This window comes from Micropterus salmoides, unplaced genomic scaffold, assembly GCF_014851395.1.
Source record: "Micropterus salmoides isolate LMB-PRFRI ecotype aquatic unplaced genomic scaffold, ASM1485139v1 Ms_hic_scaffold_11, whole genome shotgun sequence".
Taxonomy (NCBI): Eukaryota; Metazoa; Chordata; class Actinopteri; order Centrarchiformes; family Centrarchidae; genus Micropterus; species Micropterus salmoides.
The window spans coordinates 36,156,956-36,169,708 of record NW_024040152.1 but is presented as its reverse complement, the minus strand read 5'-3'; the positions used below and the strand labels follow the sequence as shown (position 1 = coordinate 36,169,708).

At 46.3% G+C, this 12,753-nt stretch overlaps 1 protein-coding gene across 1 annotated transcript in view; it reads left to right on the top strand.

The window, feature by feature from the left end:
- The window catches only part of LOC119898362 (pleckstrin homology domain-containing family O member 1-like), a 22,244-nt gene extending 10,636 nt beyond the window's left edge, over window positions 1-11,608 (top strand). The window contains exons 3-6 of the mRNA XM_038712571.1: window positions 4,240-4,380; window positions 8,939-9,043; window positions 9,597-9,695; window positions 10,853-11,608. Coding sequence (XP_038568499.1) covers window positions 4,240-4,380; window positions 8,939-9,043; window positions 9,597-9,695; window positions 10,853-11,608 — 1,101 coding nt within the window. The remainder of the gene's footprint in view (window positions 1-4,239; window positions 4,381-8,938; window positions 9,044-9,596; window positions 9,696-10,852) is intronic.
- The last annotated feature ends 1,145 nt before the right edge of the window (window positions 11,609-12,753 follow it).

Here is a 12,753-nt window from a genome sequence, read left to right as displayed (position 1 = left end):
GGAACAAGTAAGATCTGTCCATCAGGGAATTGTTGAAGCAGAGCAGCCGGAGGACATCAATACGATCCAGGTTCACCAAAACCGGAGAATAAAGTCGCGTTTTTCTTAGGGATGCACCGAATGTTCAGCCACCAAAAGTCAAAAGACCAAATAAATTTTATCAAACAATCACGTTGACATGTCAGCAGCGTGGAAGATAGCTGCACCTACATTCAGAGTGCACACGTATTCCTGCCTTTACGGTAAGTGAAGCGGCCCAGAGCGAGCTGACAGGCAGGTTAGAGACTTTATCCTGTCAGTTTGTCTCTTTAGTATGAAGAGAGGCTGTGAAGTTTCATGTTCAACATTATTTATCAAACCGGGTCGGACTGGATGAATTTAGCGCGAGGAGGAAACACATGTGACCACGCCCAGTTTTCAAAATAAGGCGTCTGTACAGGATGGAAATAAGATTAAATGGATTATATTTACAGAAAGTATAAAACATGTCACATGTGTCCATTAAAAGGAAATGGCCCTCTCGGGCCCCGGACCCCCCCACCATAGTCTCTCCACATCCTGTGGGAAACACTGAGGAAAAAGCTCATTTTGTTTAATTTATGCAGCGGGAAAATAAATGGATAAAATGTGAATGTACTTGTTCGCTGTTTGTATTTGGGTGCGTCCCTAGTTTTATCTACAGTAATCACTGAAACCCGGCCCCAGCTGTAAATCTTTCTGTCATGTTCATTCAGCTTAGTTCCAGATTTCCACCTGGTTATCCATGAACATGAACAAAGCTGATCCTGCACACCGGTGTGTGTACGCTGAGTGCTCACTGCACTTTATCCACACTGAGCTCTGGAGATGCTTCAACCTGCGAAGTTCTGCAGCACTTTGTCTCTGAGGTCAGCCTGATGACAATCAGACGCGCTTTTCAGAGCACACGTGGCACAACTGGTACTCCGAAGACGTGAACTTCAATCCTGCGGCCTCCTTTAGGCCACCACAGAATCACATGATGAAACATGGCCTTTATGTCCGCCATTACAGCGACTGGTTCCTGTCTACATCTCACAAGAACCCCAACAGGGAGGTTTCCGTTGAAACTGACAGTCTCAAACACTCTTTGTCTTCGCCCCACGATGCCGAACCATATTATAAAGTTCTGAGATGACATCAGAACCATCTGCGTACTCCTGAAGGTTCTCATTGTTCCCTTGAACCTTTCTTTTCCAGCTCACGGCTCGTTGTGCAGCAGTGCACCGATGATTTGGCACGACGGCGTTATCCACCTTAACAAGGTGGAGCAGTGGTGGGTTTCTGCATGATCTGCAGGAGCCTCGTGTCTTCTCTCACAGCACGGTTCCTCCTTGTTAAGTCTTCATTGTTTTAAGCAGTAGGACAGCGGCGCAGCCCCTCGTCCCTGTGTCACTTCCACGTTCTCTAGGTGGACCCTTCACGACCCGCTCCAGAAAGGTCCGGACGCCACAGGGACCGTTGTCACTGCTGTCGATGATCCTGGCGGCAGCTTTCGGTATGTGCCCACAGCTGCTCCGGTAACTTCATGTCCACCAGTGCAAATCATTTCAAGATACAGTCACCGCGGCCGGTCCGATCAGCGCCTCTGTCAGACTTGGACGTAAACAACTACAATAGCTTATATTCAAATTAGCCACTGAACTCTGACCTTTTGACTGACACCAAATCTGACCCAATAGGAGCTCACGTCCCTTTCACAGCCTACAGCAGCCAATGAGAGCCCGCGCTGTAAGGAAGGGCCGGCCCCTGTTTTCTGCTGCGGTCCTACAGTGTTTTCCAGCTGTAGCTGTCTGCATGCATTTGTTGGCAAACATTTTCAAGCAGAATATATTAAAACTAAAAATATTTTAGTTTTAGTGTGTCTAAACTTATATTAATCAATTCCAGTAGCTCTTACATTCAGTCTGTTCTCTTTCAGAGACGCCCAAAACCAGGCAGATACTCATTCAGTTTACTGTGGATCTGCCTTGAAGAGGCGTTTAGCATGAATTTGACAGGAATGGAAGGAGGTTAAAAGCAGCAGAACTTTTGAAGAGAACTTTAATCGTCTGGGCTCCGTATCAGCTGCTGGGATCTTCACTGCGGTGACTTTAGAGTTCCTTCATTAATTGTTTGGTCTTTACTAATTAGGAGGGCTTAAATGTACGTATTTCACTCTACGATGTAAAATATAACTATAGAAAAGCTGATTAGACATGATGGCAGCTTCTCCAAGCTCCCCTGCTGAGCTGCAGAGGATCAGCAGCAGATACTGGTGGCGTCAGTCCAGCTGGATTTTCATTGGTGCTTTCATCCTGTAACTCTGAGACGGTTTACTCGATGCCTGGTGAGCGATGGCGGTAACTTAATTTCTTCCCAGGGTGGCTAACGGAGCGTTAGCCGGTTCTGCTTCCCTCATCAGTTGTTCCTCTTGTCTGTTCAGACTCTCTTTGACCTTCCAAAGTGTTTTTCTCTCAGTCAGCAGTAATCGTGCAGCTTTCTGAGCCTTTGCCTTTAAATATGCAGCTCGTGGTAGAAACTTTAGAACCTGAAATAGAGTGACCTTAAAGTGACGAGACATCCGATCTACGGTCATTCGGTTGAATTCCATCATCATTTTCCTTTTCACAACACCTGTTTTACACTTTACTCTTTCTCTGCAGCCTCCTCTGACGGCTGTCAGCAGTAGAAACGTTCTCCTTTGTTGTTAAATGAAACCTTAAAAACATTTGCCAAATGTTTTCTGAAAATTAGCTTGCAACAAGAAATGTTAAATAAATAAAAATTCTATGAGAAAGGCTTTCTGGCACAATAGGAAACCATGAAATGCATTTTAAGTAACTTAGGCTAAAACAAGCTGCTGATTACTGCATTATATTCGATAATATTCTGGATTGTCAGCGGCCACATGAATTTTGTGTTTCCCTTCATATAAATTAAGACATTTCCACCATAAATTGGTGCAGAAAATGTCTCTAGAATGCAGAATATTAAGAGTTTAATGCTCAAAATCTTCTGGAGGAACCCCCAGAACCCCCAAATCGAATAGCCTGTTTCATCAAAGAATATTTCTTCTAAACAGCTTTGGAGTATCTTGGTGTCTCGTTCTCGAGACTCCAGTATTGTGCTTTCTCAAGTGTTTCGTCACACCCCTAATATGTCCCCACGGGCGAGGCACACCTTGTGCCGTTCGCCGCAACATCCTGTGTCCGGGATGGTTCGTACTTTCTGCAGGAGCTGTCCTAACTTCACTCGGCCACTAAAGGTAGTGAAGTCCATCGCAGACGCAGAGCAGTCAGATCTCTGAGATACATTTTGCCTCCTTTATTTATTTAACACTGATTCTGTTTCGTTGCATACGCTTGTTAAACTGCCGCTGGAGTCAAAAACTCTCTCCTCCTTCTCAGAGTCAGAACTCAGTCAGATCCAAACTCTCAGACATGAAACTCGTGTTGAATCATTCAGACTGACTTCACTTCCCGAGGAAATCACGATCTCTGACGTCGGTCCGGAAGTCAGCTCAGAAACCAGAGAGACGCTGCAGAACCTCCTGAGAACCTTCACACTGATCCAGAGAGCGCTGTCTGAACATCCATGCTAACTGCTAACAGGAGCTGCTAACTGCAGTTAGCTTAAGTTGAAGCTCAAAGCTAACTCACTGACTCCATGGCAACATTGTACTTCCTGTTTACATCCCCCAAAGCCACATTATGGGAACTGTAGCTCCAACACTCAGAACTTGATTATCCTACAAACAGAAGTAAGACAACAACAATAATAACAATAATAATAATTGACAGAATCCATTAAAATGAACTTTGTTTCGCTCTGAACATATTAAAGTCTCACTGACCCGACAGTCTGTGGTCATCAGTGAGCGTCCTGCAGAAGCTTCAGAGCGAGGACGTCACTGTTGCTTTAGGGAAATACGCTGCTTTCTATTTAAATCTCCTGAAGAAAGTTTCCACGTCTGTAAATCTCATTCTGCTGGCTTTGACTGGATTTGCATTTTATTTTGCTTCTTTGAAAGAAAACCTGCAGCAGGTGGAAGCTCTTCATCTTCTCTGTCCCTCTGAGTCAGGAAAGGTTAGCTTAGCTTAGCATAAAGACTGGAAACAGGGGGAAACAGCTAGCCTGGCTCTGACCACCAACGGCTCTGAAGCATCTGTTTTAATCCTGTCATGAGCTGCCGCTGTATAAATAAAATCTGAGTTGACCTTTGACCCGTGTGACCTGCAGGTGAAGGAGCTGGGTCGGGCCGACGAGGTTCTGGACCTGTCGGACTACGAACGCTGCGAGGAGATCAGGAAGAACAAGAGTCGCAGCAAAAAGAACCACAGCAAGTTCAGGCTGCAGCGCTGCAGCACGCCAGGAAACACGGTACACCTGAGAACTCTCCTGAGAACACACCTGTCTGTCTGTACGCCTGAGAACTCACCTGAGAACACACCTGTCTGTCTGTACGCCTGAGAACTCACCTGAGAACACACCTGTCTGTCTGTACGCCTGAGAACTCACCTGAGAACACACCTGTCTGTCTGTACGCCTGAGAACTCACCTGAGAACACACCTGTCTGTCTGTACGCCTGAGAACACACCTGAGAACACACCTGTCTGTCTGTACGCCTGAGAACTCACCTGAGAACACACCTGTCTGTCTGTACACCTGAGAACTCACCTGAGAACACACCTATCTGTCTGTACACCTGTCTGTCTGTACACCTGAGAACTCACCTGAGAACACACCTGTCTGTCTGTACGCCTGAGAACTCACCTGAGAACACACCTGTCTGTCTGTATGCCTGAGAACTCACCTGTCTGTCTGTATGCCTGAGAACTCACCTGAGAACACACCTGTCTGTCTGTACGCCTGAGAACTCACCTGAGAACTCACCTGTCTGTCTGTACACCTGAGAACTCACCTGAGAACACACCTGTCTGTCTGTACGCCTGAGAATTCACCTGAGAACTCACCTGTCTGTCTGTACGCCTGAGAACACACCTGTCTGTCTGTACGCCTGAGAACTCACCTGAGAACTCACCTGTCTGTCTGTACGCCTGAGAACACACCTGAGAACACACCTGTCTGTCTGTACGCCTGAGAACTCACCTGAGAACACACCTGTCTGTCTGTACGCCTGAGAACACACCTGAGAACACACCTGTCTGTCTGTACACCTGAGAACTCACCTGAGAACACACCTGTCTGTCTGTACACCTGTCTGTCTGTACACCTGAGAACTCACCTGAGAACACACCTGTCTGTCTGTACGCCTGAGAACTCACCTGAGAACACACCTGTCTGTCTGTATGCCTGAGAACTCACCTGTCTGTCTGTATGCCTGAGAACTCACCTGAGAACACACCTGTCTGTCTGTACGCCTGAGAACTCACCTGAGAACACACCTGTCTGTCTGTACGCCTGAGAATTCACCTGAGAACTCACCTGTCTGTCTGTACGCCTGAGAACACACCTGTCTGTCTGTACGCCTGAGAACTCACCTGAGAACTCACCTGTCTGTCTGTACGCCTGAGAACACACCTGAGAACACACCTGTCTGTCTGTACGCCTGAGAACTCACCTGAGAACACACCTGTCTGTCTGTACGCCTAAGAACACACCTGAGAACACACCTGTCTGTCTGTACGCCTGAGAACTCACCTGAGAACACACCTGTCTGTCTGTACACCTGAGAACTCACCTGAGAACACACCTGTCTGTCTGTACACCTGTCTGTCTGTACACCTGAGAACTCACCTGAGAACACACCTGTCTGTCTGTACGCCTGAGAACTCACCTGAGAACACACCTGTCTGTCTGTATGCCTGAGAACTCACCTGTCTGTCTGTATGCCTGAGAACTCACCTGAGAACACACCTGTCTGTCTGTACGCCTGAGAACTCACCTGAGAACACACCTGTCTGTCTGTACGCCTGAGAACTCACCTGAGAACTCACCTGTCTGTCTGTACGCCTGAGAACACACCTGAGAACACACCTGTCTGTCTGTACACCTGTCTGTCTGTACACCTGAGAAATCACCTGAGAACACACCTGTCTGTCTGTACACCTGAGAACTCACCTGAGAACACACCTGTCTGTCTGTACACCTGAGAACACACCTGTCTGTCTGTACACCTGAGAACTCACCTGAGAACACACCTGTCTGTCTGTACACCTGAGAACTCACCTGAGAACTCACCTGTCTGTCTGTATGCCTGAGAACTCACCTGAGAACTCACCTGAGAACGTCTCGGGTTACGTATGTAACCCTGGTTCCCCGAGAAGGGGAACGAGACACTGCGTCGGTTACGACACTATGGGAACGCCTCTAGGCGAAGCAGGTCTGAATGTGAATGAAATCACTCCAATCCTATTGGTTTGTTGCTAGAACGGTAAGGTGTGACGGAATAACCGGAGGAGTATAAAGCACACCTGTACACACTCATCATTAGCTTAAACTATGAAGCAGGCGCTTCAGGCGGGGAGAGAGGTGCGGCGGGCCGACGCAGTGTCTCGTTCCCCTTCTCGGGGAACCAGGGTTACATACGTACCCCGAGACGTTCCCCTTCGAGGGAACTCGAACTGCGTTACGACACTATGGGAACGAGATACCCACGAAACCGTGCCGAAAACCCCGCCTGCCCCTGTGTGCAATAAAGTGGCACGACTAAGAGGAGAGCGCACGAGTGCCAGGTGCCGAAGGAAGGTCAAGACTGTAAAACCGAATGAATGTGTGCGGAGTGGCCCAGCCAGCCGCTACACAAACAACCAAGGCAGAATGGCAGAGACCGGCGTGGAGGTGGCGCGTGGTGCTTAAGAAAAAACACACCTGTACATCTGGTTGCCGGACATGCTGGTAGACTTCTTCTTCAGGTAAGACACACTGCTTGTAGGACTGGAGCTTTCTTCAAACAACATACAGAGCGCCTGCTGAATAGAAAAAAAGCTAATGATGAGTGTGTACAGGTGTGCTTTATACTCCTCCGGTTATTCCGTCACACCTTACCGTTCTAGCAACAAGCCAATAGGATTGGAGTGATTTGACCCTCAGTGATTTGAGAACTCACCTGTCTGTCTGTGCACCTGAGAACTCACCTGAGAACTCACCGGTCTGATCCTGGTACTAAAGGTACTTTTGGTGGAAACGGGGCTATAATGAACGTTACGGATATCAGCCTCAGTCTTGTCTCTCAGGATGACGGACGGCCTTCAGATTATTCTGTAATTATTAAATAAATCTATGACAGAGAATATTTGTTAACGTGAGCCGCGGTGGGGTCACTATTGATCAGAAACATCTGACATCATTAAAAGAGTTACGGTGGAACCACGTGGAGAACATGACGACATCAGACCTTTCTGTTAGTGTCAGGTGTGAATGTGACGAAGGTTACGACCTCCTCATCATCCTCACACAGCTGCTGCTTCCGGGACTGCAGCGTTTATTCTGCAAGTTTCTGTTGATCCACAAACAGGAAACTGTTTTTACAAACCAAAGTAAATGTGAATGGAAACAGGAACAGCTGACAGCGAACAGGTGGAGATTCTGCTTTAAACCACTTTCCTCAACAGGAGCGCTCACATATCTGCAGGCCATCCCATAAATACCCAGAATGCCTTGGGGAGGGGATCAGGTGTCCTGCAGACAGGTGGCAGCTCTTATTACACACACACACTCGGCCATCTGGTGACAGCAAAGTGTGTGTGTGGGGGGGGTCTTGCACTGTGATAGGTCAACCAGTGTTGTGCAGCGTGATGTCAGCACTGTCGTCCAATCACAAACATTAAAAGACTGAATCAGAATTTAAACCAGAATCGGCTTCATTACTTCACTAAGTCTGTTTACACATACAGTGAGTGTGACTCCAGTTTCTGTTGCTCTTAATGAACCGTAAATGTTTCTGACAACATGCTAACACAAGCTAACACATGCTAACAACAAATCAAGAATCTAATAAGCAGCGACGGGCAGAAATACATCAAAATGTATTTTAAAATGAGAAACCAAATAATTTTAAGTGCATCAAAAAACCTACAGAATACAGCAGCCACGCAATGTTTCAAATAAAAGTGCTGTATTAGCCTAACTAACCTTCCATCTATCAGCCTGTTTGATCGATCCATGACCCGAAACTGACTCAGCTGATTAACAGTTTGAGAGCAACATGTGATAAATCTCACATATAATCACGCAGAGGAAGGTTTGTTTTAAATTAACCAACAGTTTCATGTTTACCTAAAAGTTTGATCACCTCTAAAAGACTTTATTATTTTACTTTCAAACCGATAAACACACAGGCTGAAAGTAGCAGGCTAACGCTAACTGTGAGGGCTGCTAGTAGTTATAGAACATTACGTAAACTGTTAAACAATTTAGCTGCTAAAACAAACACCAAAACAGGAAGTGTTAAGAATCATAGAAATTTATGCTAAAAATGGATGGAATCTAGTCTGGATTAATTTTCTGTTCTGATCTCACTCACTGGGCAAATTACTGAGAAGAACCAATCAGAGGCAGCGTTTATATGATGTCATCAGGTAGACTTCTCACACTGTATTACAGTATTTTTAAACTGCAAAATACAAAACACCGAAGTATTTTGAAACAAAATATGAAGCCATTTTCATGGAGCCTATCAAATACAAATGACTAAATCCTATTTCATATTTCAAATACAAAACATGTTACATGCTAACACAAGCTAACTACAACTAAACTAATAAAAACAACAAGCTAAAACAAGCTAGTAGTTAACACCAAAACTAAAATGAAGAATCATTAAATTAACAAGCTACAACAAAATAAACCTGCTGCTAAAGGCTAACGCGAGGTCTCCTCTGTGTGATCCACAGACCCGTTTCCTCAGGACCACGTATGAAGCCAGAACACCTGGATTAAAACCCCACATGTGAACCTGTGTTTTGTGTGTTGCAGGTCCCGAACCTGGTCTTCCTGGCTGTGAGTCCGGAGGAGAAAGAGTCCTGGATCAACGTCCTGAATGCCGCCGTCACGCGAGCCAAAAACAGGATCCTGGATGAGGTGCGGATCAGAGCCCAGTTTTTAAAGGCTACACCTGGTGTTATCATTTTTATTATTTATTAATACCAACAACATGTCTGTGTTTGTTCGTGGGAGATGATGAAATCCTCCAATTTGAATCTAATCTTTGTTAATCAGCTGACACACAATAGTCACTAACACCTGCATGCACCTGTCCTTCACTTGTCTGTTTGTTTAATGCAACTTGAGCTCTGCATTAAATCTGAGCCGTCTACATGTTAGGTTTCAGAAGGCAGTATTTCCTGTAACAGCTGTGTTTATTTCAGGGTGTCAGAGCTGCTGTCTGCTGGTTCAGTCAACAACCTTTTCCACCAGTCAATACTTTGATCAATACTCTGATCAATACCCGTTCTCTGACACACACATTATGTTCCCGGCTGAAAGAACCAGTGCCTCATCAGTGGTGTTCATCCAGGGAGTCCTGGAAAAGCCTTGAAATGCAATCTGAAATGAAAGTGTGTTCGTGTTTTACGTGTTAATAAAGGTTTGCTGCTTCTTTTCGCACCTGACGTGTTTGTGTCGTCATCTCCAGGTGATTGTGGACGACTCGCAGCTGTCTCACCTGACTCGAGACCGAGTGAAGATTCCTCACAACCGCCGACTGCCGACCAGAGGTCACCTGCTGGCTGTGGTCAGTCTGCTGCTCCTCCTCACTCACTCTCCCCTATCAGAAGCCTTTTCATCATAAAACGTCATCACTTCATTTGAGATATTTGCTGAAATATATATAATAAAATGTGTAATAAATTAACACCTTCGTTGTAATTGTGAGGAAAGAAAGACGTCGTAGTTAGAGTTACAAGTCATAACTCAAACTGAAACCGATCTTGACTCAAGGTCCACTTGCGCGCTTGTTCTGGAGCTTTTGACTGAATCACATGGTCTTCATCAGCTGATGTTCACAGTTTTCATTTGTCTGAGTTCCTCACGTTGTAAAGAGTTCAACACAGAACAACTTCAAGGGGCCACTTAGTCCCTTGTTGTGGAGTTTTTGACTGTATTACATGGTCCTCCCAGTCCTCTAAAGTCCTATAAATAGAGCTGAACAGTGAGGGTCATGTTCTGTTTTGGGATTCTGATCCTTCGTAACCGTCTGATTTGGACTCACCACCAGCTACCAGACTGTGATAAGCTTGTTTCTGCTCCTGTAGAAGTCCACGTGATATCAACATTGTTATAAGTAAAATATGTTTTAGTCATGATGTCATAGAGAAGTACTACACTACCCACAGTCCTCGGGTGTAACAGCATCGTCTCTGATTGGTGGAGCTCGCTGTTACTGTTGAAAATGTTTAAAACCCTCAAATGTCATGTTTGTTCCTGCTAGCACCTAACCGTACGAAGAAGCTAAACTATCGTTAGGTTGGAAGTCTTTGGAAATTTCATCATTTGCAATGGTTTATGGGAAAAGTAGTTCCTTCACTCAGTTAAATAATGATGTACACAGTTTTCAAACATTCTGTGGTCATGATTCATATCGTAGCTGGTTGGATCGGTTTAAGGCTCAATGCTCTTTAAATAAGGAGTTTTGGGAGAGTTCTGTTGAGCTCTGTCGCACAAAACGATGTGAAGTTTGAACATCAAAGCAAAGTGATTTGCTGATGAAGAACATGTGTGATCCTGTCAAAAGGTTCCACAACAAGCAAGTAAAGAAAAGGTCTTTCATGCTTCAGATGGTGAAACCTGAGGACGACTTTAACCAGGTTTCATGTGTCACTGCTCAGAATGTGGTCACAGGTGTGTGAAAGGTTTCTGTTTGACCTGTTGCACCTCCTCTCTGTCTGTTAGGCCTCCACCTCCTCCTCAGACGGGATGCTGACCCTGGATCTGATCCAGGAGGAGGACGCTTTGTCTCCTCAGGGAGCCGACGGCTGCGACACCTTCAGTGTCGACGTGGACAAATCCCACCTCGGCCAGGACTGTCCCAGGTCAAAAACTGATGGCGATCTCTCTGCCAGAACCGCCGAGGCTTCTGGGAAATCCCAGAGCCTTCCCCGTGAGGTGGCGGTGGTGTGGGAGCACACGGGGCCCGCCCAAACCCCCCAGGGTGGAAAACGCCTGACGACTGCAGAGAAAAACCGCTGCGCCTCGATGGACGAGATCCTGACGCACTCAGATTCTAAAGCTGCGAAGAACAAGACGTTGTCCTGTTCACCAGCGTCCACGCCAAGCGGCACGACGGCGCCAGTCAGCCAGCTGCAGGAGCTGATCAGCCAGAAGCTGGAGAAGACGGAGCGGCTGCTGAGGGAGGTGCGGGGGGAGGCCGGGGAGCGAGGGAAGATGAAGGGAAAGGAGTCGGCTGAAGGAGCGCGAGCTGAAGCCGAGAGACTCCTGAAGGAGGCGGTGGCGGCCTGGAGCCAGGCACAGGAAGTGCTGGAGGAGGTGAAGGAGTTGAGGGCATTGTACCGACAACTGGACTCCTCCTCCTCCCCCATCCCCCTCCAACAGCACCAAACTAAACCCAGACTGCAAGAGCCCGAAGTGAGCCACATGGTACTGAGTCGTTCTGGTAGGAACTGGTTTCGACCGCTCCAGTCCAGGTAACGCCACGACGCTGAACGCAGCGTCTGCTTCTGTTTGTCGGACTTGAGACAAAGCTGCTGGATCAACCACTTTTAAATTATTTGGAAAAATCAGGAGGGCCAGTCGGGAGGAACCAGGACAGTCCGGCTGAATGACTCCGTGCACAAAGTAAACATCTTCCTCACAAAACCACAGTAGCATAAATTTAATTTTAACGTCCTTAAACACTTTTCCAGGTTTTGAAAATCCCATAAAGTCACTTTTTTTTTGCACAAATAAAAACAAGGTACCTTTAAAAACAAAACTTGTCAAAGTGAACGAAAATGTGCCAAGACGAGAGTTCAGAGACGAGGAGAAACTCTGCGGGTACTTGATCATGTCACTTCTGTTCACATCCATCACTTTGGATCCTTTTTATTTTGCTTTTTGAATAATTTAACAACACCTGTTGGAGAAGTTCTAAACAGGATGAAGGTTTCTGCAGCTGGACATGAAGATGAGACAGCTGCCGAAGGAGGATGAATATTGTATGAAGGTGAATTAAAATAACTTTGGTGAATACCAATTTAGCCTATGTTAGCATACTAACATGCTGAGTTTAGCATTGTCATAGTGAGCAAGTTAACACGCTAGCGTTAGCACCACCGTGTCTCTAGCAGGGTTTCATTCTTCACAAGTTATTCTGTTACTTTTCACGTGAGAGATTTTTGCTCGAACTCATGGTGTTTTACGTCATAAGAAACTAAGTTTTTTTTGGAGCCAACTGAGACCTTAAAACCTACACAGCTGGGAAACCCAACCACTATGCACGCAGAGCGCAGACCCTGCAGCAGGAGACTGTCTGCAGCAGGTTCACCTCCTTCTTTCTGAATGTGAATGTTTTCTGAAACACCGGAGGCGACGACGAATCAACAGCCTCCAGTCGCAGCTGGAAACTCAGAGACTCAGGAATGTTTAAGAAGAACTGGACTGATTCTCACAATGTTTGAGTCCAACCCTCAAAAAAACTGAAACATCAGATCTCAGTCTTTGACTGAGCGTCTCGACAGATCAGGACCAGCTGCATCAAAGCCTGATTTATACTTCTGCGTCGAATCTACGCCGTAGCCTGAGGCTCTAGCGTGACTTGCACCTCCCTAAAAATGTAACTACATGTCGAGGCGACG